The sequence below is a fragment of the Erpetoichthys calabaricus genome, chromosome 11 (assembly GCF_900747795.2).
Source record: "Erpetoichthys calabaricus chromosome 11, fErpCal1.3, whole genome shotgun sequence".
Classification (NCBI taxonomy): Eukaryota; Metazoa; Chordata; class Cladistia; order Polypteriformes; family Polypteridae; genus Erpetoichthys; species Erpetoichthys calabaricus.
This window is the reverse complement of record NC_041404.2, coordinates 162,402,539-162,425,661: the sequence shown is the minus strand read 5'-3', so window position 1 is coordinate 162,425,661 and position 23,123 is coordinate 162,402,539. Positions and strand designations below refer to the sequence as shown.

At 36.1% G+C, this 23,123-nt stretch overlaps 1 protein-coding gene across 1 annotated transcript; it reads right to left on the bottom strand.

Annotated features, from left to right (window-relative positions):
- Window positions 1-219: 219 nt before the first annotated feature.
- On the bottom strand, window positions 220-23,123 carry LOC114661242 (amiloride-sensitive sodium channel subunit gamma-like). Its single transcript, XM_028814455.2, has 13 exons — window positions 23,002-23,123; window positions 19,749-20,070; window positions 18,322-18,634; window positions 17,642-17,835; window positions 14,820-14,923; window positions 12,717-12,880; window positions 8,563-8,661; window positions 7,046-7,163; window positions 5,380-5,458; window positions 5,243-5,300; window positions 4,150-4,211; window positions 2,143-2,218; window positions 220-791 (listed from the first exon to the last, which is right to left on the bottom strand). Exons 2-13 carry the CDS (start codon window positions 20,066-20,068, stop codon window positions 351-353), a joined length of 2,028 nt encoding a protein of 675 aa, XP_028670288.1. The 5' UTR covers window positions 20,069-20,070; window positions 23,002-23,123; the 3' UTR covers window positions 220-350.

Below are 23,123 nucleotides of genomic sequence, written 5' to 3'. Positions count from 1 at the left end.
TTTTCCTGCATATAAAACTCCTTCTTTATGTGGTAGCACTAAATAAACTAAATCAGAGTTGCTGGAAAAAATACTTAAATGTGACAAAAAAAGCAAGTTCTATTTTGACAGTGGACTGGTCAGATACCGCATCCAGGTGTCAAGATTTGGAATATAGTACAATTATCTGTTTCTCCAGCATGCCACATATAACAAAAATAACGTTAATTTACTCAATAAATCAGAACAGCTATTTGTCAACTGTACATCAGTGTAAAGCATTTATTGATGGAAAAATAGCTGGCCTGCAAGTGCCTTCATGTTTACAAAATATTAAATACAAGACAAATTATCATTCAATGCTTCAGTACTTATATGATAAGAAATGGATTTTCTTTTCTTCTTCTTTGATTTATGGTCATTGTATTGTCATGCACAATGCTGTCATCTATTGGAGTAATTGTATCATGCTCATCTTCATCATTCATGTGGGAAAAGACATTATGTATCCTTAGTGTGTTGTAGTTTGGTGGAGGGGTCTTGGGAACTTCAAGGAGATTGGGCTGAGGGAGCCGCAGGGCGGAATTGAATGTGGGTGGGTCTTCATCTACAGGAATGCCACCAGAGACAGTTGGAAGTGTTGGTCTCTGCTGTCTTTCCCGACATCTGATCTGACAACTCCTTATGATTTGGCGAACAAGAATCCAAGGTGCATCCAAGAAGAAAACTTCAATGATTTCAATGACACAGACTATAGAGCAGCTAAGCCAGAGTCCAAGTTGCCCTCCAACATTGGATAATAATGTCACAATCTGTTTGGAAACAGAAATGTTCAGAGCATCTTACAAACAGATCAACAATAACCAGACAGAAATATCTATTATTATGATGCAAGCAAGAAATCAAATCAGAAACCAAACCTGGACAGCATGCTATTCCATCACATTTATATTTATTTATTTAGCTGACACCTGCCACCTTTATCCAAGGTGACTTACAACATGTATGATCAAATTGGCTACATGTCTTTTGGTTTTCCAACTGGAGCACAGGTAGGTCAAGTGACTTGCTCCGGGTCACTCAGTGTCAGTAGCGGGATTTGAACCCACAACCTCAGGGTTTGAAGTTCAAAACTATCTTAACATACACTTACACCCATACTCGCATTGAACAAACATACAGTAACTAAGTAAGCTGATAGGCACAGATGTTGGAATAAACCAAAATATAGTTCAGGGATAAGACAAGCATAAACTCTGGAAGAACTGTATACTGTGAACAGTAACTGGTCAAAGAATCTAACTTGAGTATCAAGAGCTGTGAAATAGTAATACCACTGTGCTATATTTTTTATATAAATACACCTATTTTGGCAGAATGGGGTACAAGGAAGGAATCCTGTCTGATTCAGTCAATTGGAGGGCACATTTGTGCACACATACACACTCACTCAAACTGTAACAATTTATTTGTCAATTAACTCAACCCAAACATCTTTGAAATGTTATAGGTAAGCCAGAGGTCCCAAAGAGAAACAAACAAAACACCAAGACAATGTGCAAACTTCACACAGGTAATGAATAGGATGAGATTCAAACCCAGAACTCTGGAGCTGCACCACCATGCTACCCAATATTAAATATAGAGGAAATTTAAAGACAAATCTTTTTAAAAATTAACTCAAAAATATATTCACTGTGGGCAGCATGGTGGCACAGTGGGTAGCGCTGCTGCCTTGCAGATAGGAGACCCGGGTTTGCTTCCCGGGTCCTCCCTGCATGGAGTTTGCATGTTCTCCCCGTGTCTGCGTGGGTTTCCTCTGGGTACTCCGGTTTCCTCCCACAGTCCAAAGACATGCAGGTTAGGTGCATTGGCGATTCTAAATTGTCCCTAGTGTGTGGTGGGTGTGTGTGTGTGTGCACGCCTTGCGGTGGGCTGGCACCCTGCCCGGGGTTTGTTTCCTGCCTTGCGCCCTGTGTTGGCTGGGTTTGGCTCCAGCAGACCCCTGTGACCCTGTAGTTAGGATATAGGATGATGGATGATATATATTGGATGATGGATGGATATATTCACTGTAAGTTGATTATTACATTAAATTAACTGAACTAGAGAACCTGGGAAATGCAAAAAATCAATGAATTTCACATTACCCTTTAAACTTACATTGTTAAGTGGACTTTCCGTAATTGTCTTCAAGTTTAAGTCCTTATAGAAAATTGAAAATTTAGCAAAATTCTCCCTAAAATGATAAGATGGTAAAATCAGTCATTATAATGGTTACACCAGATTGCCAAGTTAAATCAACATTACATGCAAATGAGTCAGTTACAAAGCTAGACAGGGACTATACAGAAGAGTTTCTATTAGCAAAAGGAGAACTGTTCATATAGCTGGTGTGGACAAGTAGGTACAACTTGGGGCATGAGGAATTAGCCATGGGACCTGCTTGAAGTCCATCTTTTCCCATGCCCTGGTTGCTATATCTTTTTATCTTTTGTTTAATCTTTATTGAATATGACATTCAAGATTAACCTATATTACATATATTTATGCACATTTTGTTCAATCACAGTAGAAGTAGGTTCAGTGCATTGCTTTACAAAGTAATTTGGAGGCAGGCCTTAAACTGCCAAGTCTTCTGGTTTAAAATTCATTGCCCTGGCTGCTCTAGCACACTGCATTCTTTCAAAGCTGAGATTCTAGTGTTCTTCTGGTTACTGACTTCTAAAACGTATATTACAGGCTGATATTGCCAGGAGGAGGCATACTCTGGTGACTTCATGCTATTCTAGAGAAATCTTGATCTGAGTTACATGAGTGTTCTCATGTCCTACTAGGTGATACGTATAGCAGTATTGCATACATATTAGTTAACAGAAGTGACTTAAGAAAAAAGCCAAATAGTAGGAAGGCAGTGTAGTCACACAATTGAAAAAACAACTCCATTGCAAGAGTTAGAAGCAAGTGCACTTCAATGTTTTAAATGTGGAAGACACTCATCACTTAGACCAGCAACTCAAGATATGTCATTCAGCACACAGAGGCAGTCAAGACATTTTTTTTATCATTTTGTTTTATGATTTTTGTGCATAATGTAACATGTATAAAAGATGTATAAGTATCATGATTGTCTGTGAGGATATATATATATATATATATATATATATATATATATATATATATATATATATATATACAGTACTTAGGTTAATACTGGATTTTTCTATATTTTCTTCCTTTCAAAATTAAATTTATTTATAGTTTTGGGTTCTTTTCAAGTGATTTTGTGTTTTGTATTGTGCTTTGTATCTGAAGACACTATGGTGTGTTATTGCATGTTCATCGGTTAAAACACCTTCTTATTGAAGATGAAGGGTATTTACTGCTTACCATCCATCTTAAATAAGGCTTGTCTATATTATACTTTCAAAAATAAATACTGTCAAACTAAACAATTCAAGTTCAAATTTATTGTACAAAATTATTTTTTTGAGAATTTTAGGAACTAATCACTTTTAAGCACAATATTTGTTTCACCCTTTAAATTTTGCTTATTGATCATCATTTATCTTGAGGTTCAGTATCTGTTTAGTGTGTTCTTATTTTTACCAATCAGAAAAAATATTATAAAATATTATCAGTGATTTTCTCTTTTCAAAGAAGTTCACTCTTGCTGTTGAAATAAAGCACAATGTTGCTGGTGCACTTCCTACGACTGACTGCCAGTGTGACATGAGTGGGTCATTTAACATTTGATTTACTGATACTTCTGTGTGTACCGTAATTTAAAAAAAATGTTTTTGCCATGTGTTTGTGATTTGTAAGTTGTTTTCTTTAAAAAGCCAGCTAAATAAATCTCACTAGTCTACTAGATATTGTGGTTGAGCAATTTGACTTTACCAAAAAACTTCTCTCTGCTAACTCTTGTGTCCCTTAATCTGTCAGGGTTTCAACTGTACTAATACAGAAATGAATATATTCACTTGTGTTTTTTACATTGCTTTGGATAAATGTTAGGTACATATTTTTTATTGAAATGTAAGTAATTGCCATAAATGCAAAAGTTACATTTTTGTGTTTATTTGTTTGAGGCTGTTTTGTTTAATATCAGAAGAGGCATACAGTCTTAAAAGATAAATCATGAATTTCTGTTATAAATCTGCAACTCACTTGCTAATGTTTTGCTTCTTTTTAAGTACATTTCCAAATCTTAAAGTCTGAAGGACCCACTTCTGTACGCAAGAAGAAAGAAGTAAATTAGAAAAAGCAAAAAGAGGTACATTTTAAAATACATTTTATGAAACAACAAGAATGATAGATGTGATTGGCCTTTCTGGTGGTAAATCTGTAAGCCCCTAGCTAAACAAAAAAGAAATTTTAAGAGCAGAGTTAGTTATATTTTAGTAGTAAATGGCTGCAATTATTTTCAGCTTTTCCTCAGTTTGTCTTTCATACTTTCCTAATCCAGTCCAGAGTGGCTGGAGAGCTGGAAGTTAAACTGTCAGAATTAGGTGCAAGGCAGGAAACAACCTTGCACTAAGCACCTAGCCATCAGGATGTATATTCACACCACATTTCTCTTACACAGGGCCAATTTACAGTCACTGATTAGACTAACACATAAATCATTTGGATGGGAGAGAAAAAACTAGAGTACCCCCAAAAAAACCCACACAGACACAAAGACTCCTGGAGCAGTGCTGTATGAAGTTCAAATCTCCTTAGAGACTCTTTTATCATTTTGTTGGTACACATTTCAGATTCACTTTTTTTTTTTTCTTCCATATTACAGGAGGAAACTGGAGCTTAAGACTGTAACTGGTTTAGGGGGATGAATAAATATGACAGCTAATAAGAAACCCGTGAAACTATATGTTGATGATAAGGTCTCCTTTGGCTATAAAGTGTCAAATGCGGGCCCAGTTATTCACCATGTCTCAGGGTCCTTTTGTCATTTAAATATTGATCACTGTCTCCCCAGAGTATTGAATGATTTTCTTTATGACCAACTACAACCTCGCCTACTAATAAGAAATATACCACCACCAACTGCCTTCGTGTTTTGTATGGTCAGTACTTGTATTTCTCAGTACATCACAGCTCTTTGAGGTGTGAAGCTTATGATTTTGAACCTGGCACTTGTCAGCAAGTAAGACCATTATCATTAACTTGATAACTGCAGAATGTCCTATTTTTATGCAGTTTAAACAACAAATTAACATTTAACATGCAATTCACAATAAACAAAGCCAGGTGCTCTCACCTCAGAGTTTACTGATGGCCACTGTGCCACACTTTCTGTCAAGATCCATTCTTTAGTACTGTAACAAAAATATGCTTTTGGTACATTACTTTTGTTACAATGTAAATATATATTTGTTGTAGTCTGGAAACACTTACTGGCATGTTCCTTTACATGTTTTCTGACAATTCAGCTCCTCTTGCAGAAACTTTGCATGTAGTTTGGAATAGCAGACCACTAAAACAGAGATATACATACTAAGAGACGGAGTGACCCTGAATTTATTTGGAAATAACTGGTTAAGCACAAAAATTTACTGCAGATCTACAGTACAAGAATATAGTGCTTGATCTTTAAACGTGATTTTTCTAATGTCAAGCAGCATGGCTGTGAACATGGCATATAGTTTTCCCATTCTAATGCAGGATCATCAAACTGCATTCCTGGAGGTTTGCAGTAGGTGCTTCCAGTATTATGTTATCAAAAACACTTCCTTAATTTATACTCTTTGTTTATTCTCCTAGGCTCATTTAGACAATTTAAATCGGGAATGTCAGTTTCAACACCTACATGATTGCTGTTTTGCTGAGCTAGAAAGGTGGGCCATAAAACAATAAGACAAGGAGATGAAGGTTATAAAATTCAAAAAACAGGCTATGGTCAAAAACAAACGTTTTCATTAGTAAGTATTTTGAATACTGTAGTCAACACATGCAAAAGGTTTTTAGAATTGAATCCAGAAACCATATAACACAGCTTCCTACACCATTTCCAACAACAAAAGGTCACTGAATGGCAGTGCCCACAGTTCAAAATGATGCACAAAATTGTATCAAAATATAATTAAATAAAGTTAAAAATGTAATAATATTCTTAAAATAATAATAAACCAAGAAAGCACATATAAAAACTACTTGTATAATACATAAAATCCACATTCACAACAGTTGTAATAGTAGATGGATTTTACTTCCTTCATATTTTTTTTTACCAGAGGACATTTCACATGTTGCTAATAAGTCAGGGCAGAAATATTCAGCAATTTGACATTTGCATTTAATTTCATAAATGTTTGGCCCAATACTATGAATACTCCAAAATGCAGATTTATTTCTCGCAACTAGAAATGACTTATATGTTTATTCATCTTTTTGAATACATCTACATTCTTAGCCTGATGATTTCTTTAGAGGATCAATGGGAATTACAGTCTCGTCTAACAGCCCTGGGTCCAAGGCAAGAATGCAGGATTGGATTCATGTCTATTGTAGGATAAATACATAAATCCACACTGACTTATATCATATAAATAGAGTCGCAATTATACTAAAATGCATGTGTTTGGGGTGCAGGAGGAAATAAGAAAACACAGAAAAAACTTTTGTGCACAACGGGAGAATGTGCAAACGTCACATAGAGAGTGACCAAGGTTTGAAACCAGTTCTCTGAATCTGTGAGGAAACATCATGCCACATGCACCTGTCTTTATATATAGGAAGCTGACTGCATTGTAAAAAAAAAAGCATTATTTGTATAGAAATATATTAATGACCATGTTGGCAGGTGAGTCACAATATATATCTACAATATGTGCTAAAATAAAACTTAATAAATGTATGTTTTTTATTTTAAAATATTTTTTATTTTAAAAACAAAGAACTTAAGCAGCATACTGTACTGATTTTAATAACAGGTAAACAAGAAGAAAAATTAATTAAAACATGAAATAAATGCTTGGCTAAAGCAAAAAGCCAATGGCTGCTAAGGCCCCCCAAGTTTAACACTCCTGACTGAAATGGACTTGTGATCTTACTGTATACTTACTCCAGTCTGGGAAAGCATTATAGTTGCAGTATTGTGCTTCAGCAGGCAGTGGGTAGTGAAAATGAGCACAGCCACACTGTAAAGTCATTTCCTTCTGAAAGCAGGAATGAAGACACACCTGCACAAAGACATGGGAGAGATAAAATCTTAAAACACTACATTCACAAGTAATGTGTTGCCTTTTTCTGCTTAAATGAAATTTGTGTTGCTTGTTGCAGTCAATAAAATTAGCTATGACTCCTGGAAAGCTACACTATACAGTATTAAATTATTTTCTTAGTTATTCGTTCATTCATTGCTAACCCTGCCTCATCTATTTCAAGGTCATGTAGGGTCTAGTGCTCTTCTGACAACATCAGGTACCATTCAGGAACCAAATCTGTTCATCAGACTGCTGCAGGGTACATTCACTCACACACATTCACTCATTTGAGTCATATTTAGTACTGGCAATTAATACAAACATCTTTGTGATGTGAGGGGGAGAAACAAAAGGGCCTAGAGCAAAATATATGCAGATATAGGAAGAATATGAAAACCCTATTTAGACATTGACCAGTCGAGTGGTTCATATCCTTGACTGTGAATATAGGGGCAACAGCATTGAACAGTTCACTTTACTGTAGGTGTTTATGTCAGTTAATGTCATTTTTAATTTTGCAATGCTTGCACTGGAGATCAACAGCTATTTCCAGAATGTTGTTCATTTCTTTGATCAATTTAATTACCTACTTTGGCTTAAATATATTATAAATGAAAATTATTCAATTTGTGTATGAACCTGATTCAATATCTGCTGTACATGCTCTACTTTTAGATTCTTTTTGATATAGAATTTCAGAATGATAATATTACTAAATTCAATACCAGCTTTTGCCATTTCATATTTTCATCTTAAGATTTGATATACAAAATACAGAGACATCTTGAAAAAAATGCTTGTTAGATTTTATAATTTAAATTCTCCCTAACGGGCCCCTTAAAATGGTCTTCTTTTCAATACTTTCACACTATTGCCAAAATAAGCACACTATAATAGTGTAGGTTCAGGTAGCAAAAGGACATTCCGTTTCTCCATTTTTCGAACTAAATCAGAATAAAGCAACACCACCTTAAAGCTTGAAAACGGTCAAAAAGAACCACCCTTCTGGATACCATATATAGTTACATTCTCCTAACAAAAGCTGAAAAATACACTTCTTCCAAGTTATTTTATTTATCCTTTATCTTAACTTTTTCTCCAACGTGAAGATTTTCAGTTTTCTGTTTTCCCTGAGGTGACATCCTCCAAGATGAGAGTTGTTTTGGGAGCCAATATCTTGTAGCTATTACAGAATATGTAATAATACATTACAGGATTAGACTCTACTTAATGTGTTAAAGGCAACAACCCTCCATTTATTTATCCTTTCAGTGTCAGAACCTTTTCATTCCAATTACTGTAAGGGTTGCAGAAGACAAAACCCATTTCAACTCGATTCAGTTCAACTCACATCATGTTATAGGTTGTTAAATACCTGGAGTGAGTATGTTTTATTATACAGATTATTGACGGAAACATCAGTGCCATCTTCTGTGCAGCTGCTGTATGGTTCACCAAGCTTGTGGGATTCCATCTGTAAAGCAAAATAAGAACAATTATTCTACAATATTAGAAGACTTGTGCTTCATGGCTTCTGGCACAATGAGCTCATGTGTAATATAGGAATAGGATTTCAGAGCTGTACAATGGCTTTTACCTCCAGCAATATTCTCTCATTCTTTCACACCATCAAAAATAGAAAAGGGATTTTGCTTTGTTGTTTTTTTCTGTGTTGGCATATTAAAAGCTGAAATACTCAAGGTGCCTTGAATTTCACCATTAAGGTACCTGTATTCATTTATTTTCTAAATAATTAGTGGTATGAGTTAACGACTTAATGTTATACAGTCGATTCCGGTTAACTGGACCACCGGGTAATCGGACCAGCCGCTTATTCGGACCGAATCCTAAAGAACCAAAACAGATCATATTACATAAGCCTAATATTGTTTGATTATTTGGACCAGAATTCCGTTTAATCGGACCAAAGAACGTGACAGAGAATAAGAAAAAGAAGCCACAAGTCGCCCACGGAAAGCGGATGTAAAGCGGGTCAGCGACATCGGGAGGATCCCTGGGCTCCCCAGGAGAATTTATGCTTTTATAAAAGGTCAAGTGCAGTGCGTCAACAGAATGAGTCAGATCACACTAGACAAGTTCTTCAAATGTTGACTGGAATTTGGTAATGTAACCTTTTTTATTGTGCTTCGCATGCTGAGTGTCATGTAGATCGTTTCGAAGAATTTGTAGATTTCTTTTTCAATAAACAAAGTTGTAAGCAACCGTACATGTACATGTATGTAGTTCTTGTTTGTACATTCGCCATACGTGTGTGCAGCACAATAAAGGTCATAATGACATTTTAATATCTTACTTATAGCACGTCCCGTCTTGGTTGCACATGTATAGGGCATGTTCGTGTAATCAGACCAAAATGATCGCGTCCCGATGTGGTCCGATTAACAGGAATCAACTGTACAGTATTTAGATTGCACATTTTGCGGTCATCCCTACCTCATACACAAACAACATAATTTACATCTGTCTATTTTCCACCCTCTTGGTCTATTTATAAGGTTGCAAGAAAAATGTTGCATTATGTTTGGAAGAATTTAAGGGTCAGAAAATTATGCTAAAGGTTTAGCTTGTAAGTAAAAGTGTTAGATGTTTGACAATAGCAATTCCATATCTGATTTAGAATGAGAGACAATTTCATTAGTCCTAGAAAATCCTTGCCAGTGTGATGTACTAGTGAATTTAGAGAATAGTGAAATTTGTGAAGATGGTGTATTGAGACAGCTAGGTTGAGGAATTGCAGGGATCCTTGTTTATGTGTTTCTAGTGTTGAGATTGGATGAGGGTTGGGTGAGGGGTGGAAAAAAGATAACTAAATTGCTTTTTCTATTTAAAGATTTTAGGAAGGATCATGAGTTGATTATTATTATACTTGAACCTTCCTTTTTTCCTACTATCAAACAAAATGGCACGTTCAACTGCAATCTTTTTGCTCAGTACCAGCATATATTTGACTCTGGTCTTATATTTTACTTCTCAACTAATCGTGATTTCCTTTAGATAATACAGATATGTAATACATTTTGTCTATTTAACATGCTTATCCTGTCCATTGGGCTGTCAATACTTATAAGACAGAGACCTGTCGTTGTTGGGATGCCAGTCAATCAAAGGGAATACCTTGGCCATACAGTGGAACCACTCAACTTAGGTTAGTGTCTTTATACCTAGGAAGGATTGGACTCCTCACAGGAGAACTATGTGAGCATACATAGGACTTGACTACTGCATACATGAGCAGTTATTTAACAACTCCATCTTTCTTTATTCTCAGAGGATATCCGCATGAATCATATTGAGTATGTAAGTCCATACAGAAGGCTACTATTTCACAAATCCATCCATCTATCTCAGAAGTATTTGATGCAAATGCCAGTTTATTATAGCTCATGCAGAAAACAGTATTTACTAAGTATGATATATTCTTCAATTAGTGTAGCTGTTGGAGGATATTCATTTAAACACCTGGGAGAACATGTACAATCTATGCAGAATTCCCTGTAGCTAGGAACTGATGTCAATAGACCTTTCTTTTAAACATTTTTGGAAAAAAGCTGGTATGTGATTATAATTAAATTGACTGTATATATGTTTGCTGGGATGCACTGGTATCCAATTCAGGATCATTTACTACCTTGTGTCTGATACTGCTGAGGCTCTGGCCACCATAATTTTCAATTGGATTAAGCAAATTCAACGGTGGGTGAATATGTGCTGTAAAGTATTGACCAATGATGTCTATTTTGGAGAAACAGTTTTGGGGCGATATAAACACATAAGCCTCCCCTGACTATGCCACTGTAGCTGAGAAAGTGGATTCCAAGTGCTTTATGGTGCGGTTTCTAACCATTACACTGCCTTTAACTAATCTAAGTTGGCAAACTGAAGAACTGCATGTGACAGAAATAGTTTTTGGAGGCAAGAATAATTTGAATGTCTTAATGAAGCCAGCTGCTTTAATTATGATGAATATGTGGCAATTAATAGCTCAAATTTAAAAAAAAAATGGTTATAATGATAATAATAATAATGCATTTTATTTATAGGGCACTTAACATTAGTAGTAAATCTCAAAGTGCTACATAAAAAGTTTAAACAAAGACAAAGCGAGATAAAAACAGAGACAAAACAACAATAATTATAACATTCTTGTTAATAAGCTTTCCTAAATAGAAAAGACTTTAGCTGTTTTTTAAAACAGCCCACAATCTTCTGTGTTCTTAGGCTCTCTGGTAGGGCATTCCAGAGCCGTGGAACAGCGGCTGCTGTTGTATGGTTGTAGTGGTGCTACTAGAAGTTCAAACTGTGACTCCCAGCAGTTCTTGCAGTGGCTATGATTGGTCTTCTGTTGAGGGTGCAGGGGCTGTTGGGGTCAAAGGAGGTCAGTGCAGCTTTTAAAAAGGGGCCGATGACCAAAAGGAAAGAAAAGTTTTGTAATTTGTGTTTCAAGTTCCTGTCTGTCTGCTTTCTGTTGGGTTACCTGTACTTATTTATTTTGTCCTGGATTGTTTCATGGTTGGGGTCTGGATTGTCTGCCGTCTGCCTGTGTACATGAGGACTGTAAGTGGATTCATGGCCATTCTGCAAAAAATGGAGTTCTCCTGAACCCGTCCACCCGTCTTCACCATTTCATTTCATCCATTGCCGTTTTTCATGGACTTTGCTGAGTGTGTTTTGTTTGAGCTTTGTGTATTTAATGTATAGTCATCGTAAGCGAACAGGGGTGGTATTGTTGTTTTCATTTATTTAATTTGTTTTCATTACATTCTTTAATTGTTGTTTGATTACCGGTTTACTTTGTTGTTGTCTCTGTTTGTGAGTGCATACGGGTGGGGCCAAGGCTGGGTGGATCCCTGGAATCTCCACTATAAAAATAAATAAATCACTGTCTTCTCGATGGTGTGAATCTTAGCAGAACTGGACCGCTACATGGTAAGTGAAGAGAATCAGAAATGAAAAGTGCAAGTTTAGAATTTCAGTCACATCCACTCCATGCAAAGCCAAAGCATCAATCTCTTCTCCTATTTATGGAATCTCCTTTTCTCCTTTGGCAGTTGCTAACAGCTGGAGCCTATGCTTTTTGCAGTGACCACAAAGTAGGAACTGTTGAAGTCATTCTCTCACATCCTAAGCCCATACTCACTTATACCAGGGCAATGTAATATTGGCAATTACAAATATAATTAATATTAGGGATATTACATCTACTACATGCTATGCATTGAAAGAGGACTAAAGAGTACCTCAGGTGAATTGTTTTGTATTTTTATATAGTTTATTTAATTTTTGTAATATATTGGTCAGACATGCAAGTAAGAATTTCACTGTACACTGCACACGTGATGATACTACTAACTACTACTATTATCTTGACTCAGCACTGAACTACATGAAAATGGTTGCTGTATTAAAGAATGTCAAGTTTATCTAGGTTCCACTAATTACACTTTGAAGAGGCTCACTCAACGTACTCTTTTTGCCCAAAAATAAGGAAGGAATCATTTCCAGACTTACAAACTGAAGCCCAATCGAGGTTTCTTTTGCTGTCTGTATCATTATTCCAAGATCTTCAATGAAAGGATGTTCATTTTGATTGTGAATCATAATTATAGCTCCTTCTGAACTGGACAGAAATGGATTATAGTCCTCTAGGCCAAGATTCAAGACCACAATGAGACCTAAATAATTCAGCATAGATTTAAAAAAAGGAAAAAGAAAATGCTAAGCCAAGCCAAAAATACCTTCTGTGATTTCTTTTATGGCTCAAGAAAATGTCCAGACTGCTTATTATCTGTATGATGTATATAGTGTTAAATGGGGTTATTGGTTAATATAATAAATATCAGTTACAGTTATTCTTCAACTCTCCTACTATTTAAAGGGTAAAAAATTCAAATAATTTCTTCATTCATTTGTCATCTAGAGCCATTCCATCTCTAGACATGTGACAGGATAAACAGGCAGACGTCATGGAACAGCATCCAGTGCAAAACCTCAGCCCATCTTGCACATACCAGTTACATCAAAAGTGCTTCTTCATTTAAAAATATGTTACATTAATACTTTTATATCCTGAGTTTGGCTAAATTCAGTTTATACAATAATAATCCATCATTTTTAAACCTACCTAACTAGTTTACAGTCATCAATTGCTGCTGCCAAGTTCTGCAGCATTGATAAAGTTTAGGAACAAATCCTGAGCATGGTGCCAATCCATTGTTGGGCACATTCACAAACACATCCATACTGGGCAAATCTTCAGTCTCCAATTAACCTAACACTGATGCTTTTGGGATATGGTAAGAATACAAGAATAGCTACACATGCATGGGGAGAACACATAAACATTACATAGGAAATGGTTGGGGCCACTGAAGCTGAAAGACAGAAGAACTAACTAGCACATCACTGTGCTGCCTATATAATAATCAATGATGATCAGTTAGTGGAAAAACAACAGTTTAAACAGGAAATGCCTCATCATACAAAAAACTTGCAATGTTGAGTAAAAATTCTAAATTCAAAATTTCCGAATTTGTTGTAGATAATGAGTAATAATGATCAGTTATTGAAAACTTTACTTTTACTACAAAATTATTTATTAAATCTATGATAAGTGTGAATCACATTTTAGGCTGAGCTAAGTGTATGTAATAATTAATAATGAATAATTATTCAGATTTTTCCCCTCACATCTCTAAGTGATTTACATAATTTGTTTTATGATAAGTGAAGAACCCAATTTTTCCTGAATACACAGTATATAATGAAAAAACATTTTACTATTTTAAATTTTTTCCACCAAACTATTTTATCAACCAAGGTATTGCATCACTTGAAAATGTGTTACTTTTATAAGTGTATATCACAAATTTCGCCTTATTCAAATTCAAGTATTACTAGTAAAATTCTAGAAACTAATTTCAGGAGTAATAATTATAAAATTAATAAAGCTAAACAATTTTAATTAAGTTACTCATAAAAATATGTTTATAATAAAGAATTCTACTTGGGGTGGCACAGTGGTGTAGTGGTAGTGCTGCTGTCTCGCTTTAAGGAGACCAGGGTTTGCATCCCGGGTCCTCTCTACGTGGATCTTGCATATTCTCCGTGTGTGAGTGTGGGTTACTTCTGGATACTCCTGTTTCCTTCAAAAGACATGCAGGATATGTGGATTTGTGATGCCCTGGTATGATAGTGTGTTCCCCTGTAATGGATTGCCTCCCTATTTAGGGAATTGCTCCTGACTTGCACCCCATGCTTGCTGAGAAAGGCTCTATCCCTCCTTGTGATGCTGCTTTGGATTATACAGGTTTAGGAAATAGCATAGTCTATTTTTTCAAAAGGTGTGGCTATAATCTATAATTTTGCATTTGCAGTGAATAATAATCAATAATTAAAAATGTAATCATTTTACCCAAAAGTACTTCATTGTATCAGAATATGTGAATCTAAATCCCATCTTGCTGCAGTTAAAAGCAAAGGAAAGTTATACTTATTTCATAGTCATGACTAATAAGCAGAATGTTGGTATGTTTGCACTGAAGAGTGCATTTAAAATGAAAATAAACATTTGATCTAGAGTTAGGATTAGGGTTAGTTATATCTGACAAATACCATTTTTGATGCCTGCTGTCGAAGACTGTATAATTTCTCCATCATATCCACTGTTGAAAGTGTAGCAGTTTCCAAGAGTGGGGTGGTAACTCTGTGTAAAATTCCTAGATAGAACAAAAAATGCAAGAATATTAATCGCATTGACTTTAAATAATCCAAAGGAATCTTGTAGCCCTGCATGTGCAGTAATACTGTGTTCCATTTTGTATTTACACTCAGAAATACAAAAAGAACTAATGGATTTATTTTTAAATATAAATGCAGTTTTTTAATTTATTTTATGCACTATTTAAACTTACATCCCAGTGACAGATTGTTGTCCAGTATATGGTCAGTTCCTGCCTTACTTCTGCTAATGCTATAAGGGGCATAACCACACTGCAAATCTGAGCGACAACATGAAACTTTGAAAACTAATACTTCAATTGGAATTATATATTATGGTACTACAGTGTAACAGCAGGTAGTGTACCACATCCGTATAATTCCAGGCTCGATGTGCCTTATGTGTGGATTCTGCATGTATTCTCTCCATTCTCAATAAGAAAAAAGTTATGTTGATAGACATCTCCAAATTGACTTAGTGTGTGTTAATGTCATTGTACGTGTCTCATTATCCAGTCTGGGGCATGTTTTTGCCTTGAACTGATTGCTGATAGTACTGAGAAAGGGAAAGAGGAATATTCTATTCACCCTGAGCTTAAATAGGTAGTAGATAACACATATGGGTATATACTTGTATAAAAGAAACACAATGCGTAAAAGTCACCTGTTCATTTTCTAGTTGTAGAGTGAGACTGGAATAATCTATGTACACACACCAGCCTTAAGCAGGGCACACACTGGCACACTTAAAAACTGACCTCAGGTCCAGCAGTGATTTGCCAGTCAACCTGACAGAATGTCTTTGGACTACATACTGTAACTTAAAGAAAATATCCATCTAACTATACCATAAGAGAAGTCCATTCAACCCAACAAAGCCCATCAATAGTACTCACCTACTACTTTTTATATGTATGTACAGTATATAGTATGTATGTACAGTATTTATGTATGTATGTATAAGGCTAATAAAAGCTAATTAGAGTCACATGTAGGAATCTATCTTTTATAATGCTTTTTCTATCTACCAATTTCTTGCTTGTAAAATATAAAAATTTTCATATCCCCAAAAGCTTGCATATTGTAATCTTTTTAGTTAGCCAATAAAAGGTGTCATTTTGCTTGACTTGGAACTACATCCATAATGGCTTACACGGTACAACATCCTAGTACTACATATCCGTGGCAAAAATACATCCTGGGGTAACATGGTGGCAGAGTTGCACAGTGGTTAGAGCCAGGCAGCCACATCTGATTCTTGTCCCAGAGGCTTACTGTGTGGAGTGCACATGTTCACCCTTCATCATTGAGAGGTTTCTCCTGGCATTCCAGTTTTTCAGTTCCTTTTTAACTTCCAAATGCTACATATATACTAGAATGGGTGTCTGTGTGAGTATCCCATTTGATGAACTTTCATTAGCCTTCAACACTATCCAACCTCTGCTCCTTAGGGACAAGCTGTTTGAAATGGGAGTAGATTCATACCTAGTGGCATGGATCGTGGACTATCTTACAAACAGACCTCAGTATGTGCATCTCGGGAACTGGAGATCTGACATTGTGGTCAGCAACACAGGAGCGCCGCAGGGGACTGTACTTTCTCCGGTCCTGTTCAGCCTATATACATCGGACTTCCAATACAACTCGGAGTCCTGCCTCGTGCAAAAGTTTGCTGATGACAATGCTATCGTGGGCTGCATCAGGAGTGGGCAGGAGGAAGAGTATAGGAACCTCATCAAGGACTTTGTTAAATGGTGTGACACAAACCACCTATACCTGAACACCTGCAAAACCAAGGAGCTGGTGGTGGATTTTAGGAGGCCCAGGCTGTGGTGACTGTGTGCAGAGGGTACACACCTATACAGTAAATACCTGGGAGTGCAGCTGGATGATAAATTGGACTGGACTGCTAATACTGATTCTCTGTGCAAGAGAGGACAGAGCTGGCTATACTTCCTTAGAAGACTGGCGTCCATCTACATCTGCAATAAGATGCTGCAGATGTTCTATCAGATGGTTGTGGCGAGCGCCCTGTTCTACGCAGTGGTGTGTGGGGCGGTAGCATTAAGAAGAAGGACGCCTCACGCCTGGACAAACTGGTGAGGAAAGCAGGCTCTATTGTAGGCATGGAGCTGGACAGTTTGACATCCGAGGCAGAGCAACAGGCGCTCAGCAGGCTCCTATCAATTATGGAGAATCCACTGCATCCACTAAACAGTGTTATCTCCAGACAGAGGAGCAGCTTCAGCGACAGACTGCTGTCACTGTCCTGCTCCACTGACAGACTGAGGAAATCGTTCCTCCCCCAAACTATGCGACTCTTCAATTCCACCCGGGGGGGGGTTAACGTTTAACATTATTCAAAGTTATTGTCTGTTTTTACCTGCATTTGTATTACTCTTTAATTTAATATTGTTTTTTGTATCAGTATGCTGCTGCTGGAGTATGGGAATTTCCCCTTGGGATTAATAAAGTATCTATCTATCTATCTATCTATCTATCTATCTATCTATCTATCTATCTATCTATCTATCTATCTATCTATCTATCTATCTATCTATCTATCTATCTATCTATCTATCTATCTATCTATCTATCTATCTAGCCTCTTGAAGCCCTTCCAAAGGAAAAAGCTAAGTGAAACTAAGAAATACATTTCATCCAAAGTACTTTCACTGGGTTGAAAAAGGAATATTGATACATAAATTCATGCTTACCTTAAACTGCACATAGCCTCGTTGAAAGTGCAAGTTGAAATAAATTCCTCAGCAGAATAACCCATTTCCACAAGTGTTTCCAGAGACTGCTGTGCGATGATGTTGTTGAAGTGTAGCCAGTACCACTCTTGAACAGCACTAATTCCCGTGTCAAAGGCATAGACTACACAGTCAGTTACATTGGTAGAGTTGCACTAGTGGTAAGAAAAGAAAATAATTCTGCAAAAGTAGAAATGTTGTAAAATGTTCTGGATTTTACATTTCAGTCATGTTTTTCAATATAGCACCATTTGTATTTAGTAACATAACACTGTGCCACACAGTTACCTAAACTAACTTATTATCAAGAGACATTGGTAATACAAAGCATTGTGAGAATCTCAATAAGAGACCATTTATAATTCACTTCAAGGACAAGAGTGAACCTAATACTAGTGTGGTAACAAGATAATATTGCCCTCTGTTGGCTCTTAGGAGCATTACCAACTTGATCATAACCCTAGCTACATGTTGTGGGGGAATACATGCCTAGCGGCTCCCTAAACAGGCTGGAAACCAGGAAACCTTTTTTTTTCCTTCTTAATATTTATAAACCAGTCCCCTGAGTTCTTTACCAATCATATTTATAGGGGTTCTGATGACAAAAAAATACATATTTTTTAATATAAAATGTTACTTACAAGCTGGAAGCCTGCTTGCCTCTGTGCTTCATGAAAACGTAAGCGACTGCCAGATTTGGAAAGAAACTTTTCAGGATATGTGCGTTTTCTATTGTTTGGAGCAAAAGCTGCAGAAAAGGTTTTCTTGTCAAGCCAGAAAAGTGGGATATCCTTTAAGAGATTGGAGACCACTTGACCATCTTCAGCATGCTTATCTGTTACAAGACCACGACGCTTCCTTTTTTCAGTGGGCTCTTTAGGGCTGTACAACTCTTGCAAGGCCCTTTCAGCTTGTTCATCCAGCTCTGTTAAAAGCTGCTTTGTTGCACTATACCTGAGAAAAAGAGCATGAATAGGATTACAAATACCTTACAGATCTTTGTGGATGACAGTCCCTTCTGCCTGGTGTCACTAATATATGTAAACATTCCCTTTTTACATATAATATATCGTATCCATTACTGTTCCTTGTATCACTGAAACTGATATGGAGAAACAATAACTGGCATGGCTTCTTCTGTCTCAGAAAGAGCTATTCCATGTGCTCAAGGCAATTATGTTAACATAAGAAGATATGTAATATATATATGTGATATATGATATTCACATAAGAAATGTTAATTTCCCCTTGGGATTAATAAAGTATCTATCTATCTATCTATCTATCTATCTATCTATCTATCTATCTATCTATCTATCTATCTATCTATCTATCTATCTATCTATCTATCTATCTATCTATCTATCTATCTATCTATCTATCTATCTATCTATCTATCTAAAAGTTTAATTTCTGTCCTAGCTGAGCTAAACACCCAATCAGCGGAAACATAAGGAGTACTAAAAACATGTTATATGAAAGTATGAATATTCTGCAGTTATTCAGTACCTCTGTTTCCCGTGTCTTTATGGGTTTTCATCCCACATTCCCAAACATGTACATGTAAGGTTATTTGTCAGTTCCAGATTGACCTGCATGATTGGCATGTGTAAATGAGTGCTTCCTGTGTTGGACTGCCCTGAAGCCAGTGCTGCCAGAGTAAGTTGTAGACTAAATATTCATTAATTAGATTAAGCATCTTTGTGAATGAGATGGGATAACATGAGGTTTTCTAAATCTACTCATCCAATTATTGTTAAAAAGTATGGAGTAAGGTTAGCAGAAAACATTGCAGTAATTTAATGTGTCTCCAGATTCTCCCATTGTTTTTCATCCATGTCCCAGACATGTGTTAGTGAATTTCAGTGGTATTAATGAAAAACAACAGATGTACGTAAATACCATTCTAAAGTTTTGTACAGGCATTGATTAATAAAATCTATTTTGTGAGGAATGCTTTCAACCAATTTAATCAACAAAGCTGTCATCATTCACTGCATGCTTTTATTAAAACAAAGTATTAAGCTTACTTTACTGTAAATACTTGAGTTTAAATTTAGATTTGTACCTTAGTGGGTTGAGGTTGCAAACAGTAACAGCAGGGAAGGTGAGAGTCTGGAACTGCACAGTGACGGAAACACTGGAAGAGTAATAGGTCTGGATGAGCAGGGCGCACTGCCATGAAATCAAAGCCACTGCTGACAGCGTCAAGACAGTCCAAATCCATCGTCGAAGCCTTCCTCTGGAAACAACAATCCTGCGACATCCGTGTGTGTTGGTATAGTTACAATACCACACCATGAGCTCTTTCACTGTAATTGCGTATGGGCCAGTCACAGGCAATTTTTCTTTCACTTTCTTAGGAAGTTTCTTTGCCACAGATTCCATACCTTAAAGAAAATCAAAGCTGATATAACACATACAGCCTTCAACTATACTGTAACAAAAAAAATCAGCTCAACTTAGTAGCTTTTGATTTTTTTTTAATCAGGAAATGACACAGTAGTGCAGTAGCTTATGCTATTGATTTTGTTGAGAGGCTTTCGCAGGTTGCACTTGATGACATCACCAAAGTAATGTTAGACTAAATGTTGAAAATCATATCTCCGTCCTACATCAGGGTAAATGTTTTCAAGCTAATACCAAATGTAAAGCTAACCTTACGCAGGTGTGGGCACTCTGTTTCCTCCACATCCCAGAGACTTAGCTAGTGGTTCATAAACGGTGAGCACTAGTGCACCCTATGGTTGGGACTGGGAATTTGTCCAGTTACACTCATAAAAATAACAGTTCTTTATTGGCATGTTATAGTTTTTTACTTGTTTGTGTGGTTCCTTGTTGAGTCTTTGCTTGATAAAGCACCATTACATTCTGGAAAGGGTTCTTTGAATATGAAGTTAATTCTATGTGCTTTGAAAAACTTACTAATATGTAGGAAGAAACTGAAATCTGTAATGCATTATAGGATACTTTGCACAACACTAACAGATTAAGAAAATCTGGATTTAGCCCATGTTATTGTATGCAGTGAGAGTCCTTTTTAAAATTATGAACCATAGATATTTCACAAATCTGTTGCCATCTAGTTATGGTTATTTGCAGTATGGAGCCTGTTACAAATCTAAATAAATAAAGGGTCTTTCTTGTCTTCATGTGTATAGGTGTTTTAGGAATCAGAAATGGTTCTCCTATGGCATTGCTCTGAAGAACCACTCTAGCACCTTTACTTTTAAGAGTGTATTTCTTGCCTTACCCCTTTAGTTGTAGAGATAAGACTCTGGGTCACCATAAATGAGTAGTACACAGTAAGTTAAAAACAGTTATGGATGGATCTGGATCTACCCCCAGTTCATAATCTCTGATATTTATCATTGATATATACATCTATCCATCTATTATCCAACCCGCTATATCCTAATTACAGGGTCACGGGGGTCTGCTGGAGTCCAATCCCAGCCAACACAGGGCGCAAGACAGGAAACAAACCCTGGGCATTTATATTTATTAAGAAAAAAACTAAACATAAATTATGCGTGACAACGATTCAGTTTGTAAAGTCTCATATATAGTGAGTTATATTTAAGTTTAAAACACACATCTAAAAATGTTTACAAAGAAAGAATACGAACACAGGCAGAATTTAGGAGCCCCGCAAGAAGCACACCCTGCTGGAAACGAATTCGGGTCCAAGAGCTGAGAGTCGGAGAAGCAATCTACTGTATAGTGTGGCAGCTTGTCCCCTGACCAACATTTAAACCTAGGTATGAAATAATAAAGACTGGATTGTGCTTCGCGTGCGATGCTAGCGTGTTTGATATGGGATTATATATATACTGTATATATATATGTGTGTGTGTGTGTACATTTATGACTTTCGTTACTCTCAAAGTCACCCTGCATGAAATTTAAATCTGTCTTGTTTGCAATGGAAACCTATATCCAACACTCCTTGTTTCCAGACGTCACTGATATAGCATAAATATTTTGGCATAGTATAAATATTTTAAGTATAAGAATAAGTTTTCCAGTCCAACGAACTGCACAGATCTATTGATCGCACACATAACAAAAACCTGAAGTATTCCCACTATAAAACGCACAACCTAAATGGCATGGTATGGATATATCACTGGAGTTATACTATCAAACATCAACTTAAGTGATTCAGTTTTTTTTTTTAATTTTATTGATTTTATCGTAATCACAACATTCCATACAGATAGATAATTTTTTGCAAAAATAGGATTGGAAACAAATCAACCCCCACCCCTGAGAAAGAGCATGGCCAACAGAGTAAAATTTAAAGCTAGTAAAAATAAGTAAATCGATGAATTAATAAGCGGATAAAGATAAATGGAGAAGAAAAAGAAATGGAGAGAGAATCCGCTTCCTCAGTGCTTTAAGAACTTAATCTAAAATGTTATTAATTAGATCCTGCCAGGTTTTGAAAAAGTTCTGCACAGATCCTCTAAGTGAGAATTTGATTTTTTCCTATTTCAAATGTCATACAGCCTGAAAACGTAACTTAACCATTTTTGTGGCTTTTTTTTATTTTTTTATTTTTACAATTGATGCAAGTTTTGCTGAACACACTTTACATTGCGACCGATTGTTTTTTAGCTTCAAGAAATTTAAAACCACTATGCATATTATATTAATAGCTTATTTTATATCAAGTATTGGAAGCAGAGATTCGTTTAACATACATATTAAATGGACTTATAAGAAATATTCTGTCAAAAATAAAAAGTAATCTAATTGTAATGCAGACTCACACAAACAACGGTCCATACATCATCAGTCACCACATTGCATTTTGCTAGAGTGAAATTGTTAACTGCGTTACCATCTCTATATGTTGTTCGTATTCTATGATATGATTCCAGACGTTTTTTTCGCGCAACTATTAATTTCGAAAGACATGGAAATAAACGCCAAAGAAAAAGAAAGAATATTTCTAAGCAAAGCAGGATCGAGTCTGATTTTTTGATTTAAAGTTGCGCCCTAAGCAAAATGTTCAACAAGAACATTTTTAAAACGCTGAGTTCACAAAATGTGTCAAACATCCAAGTCTAGGTGTGGAAAAAAAGAACCCAAACTAAGTAAATCCTGCCAGCAACAAGTAATTCAAAAACAATATAAGCGTTCAGACAACCCTTATTTATTTATTTATTTATTTTAGAATTCCTTCTGGGAACATTTTCTGTAATGTATCCTATCCTGACATAATTCTCCATACAAACACCTAATACCAAAGGACCGCAAATTAGTATTTGCAATAATCCGTAATTCGACATTTAATTGTAAATTAAATATGGTACCTGAAAAGAGCAGTCTCCTTTTTCGTACACGCTGAAAAGGTTTCTCCAAGTTAATGGATACCGTACATGCTCGTTGTTCGGCTGCTTAGTTGTGGTCTGTTTTTTTTCATAAGTGTGCGCAC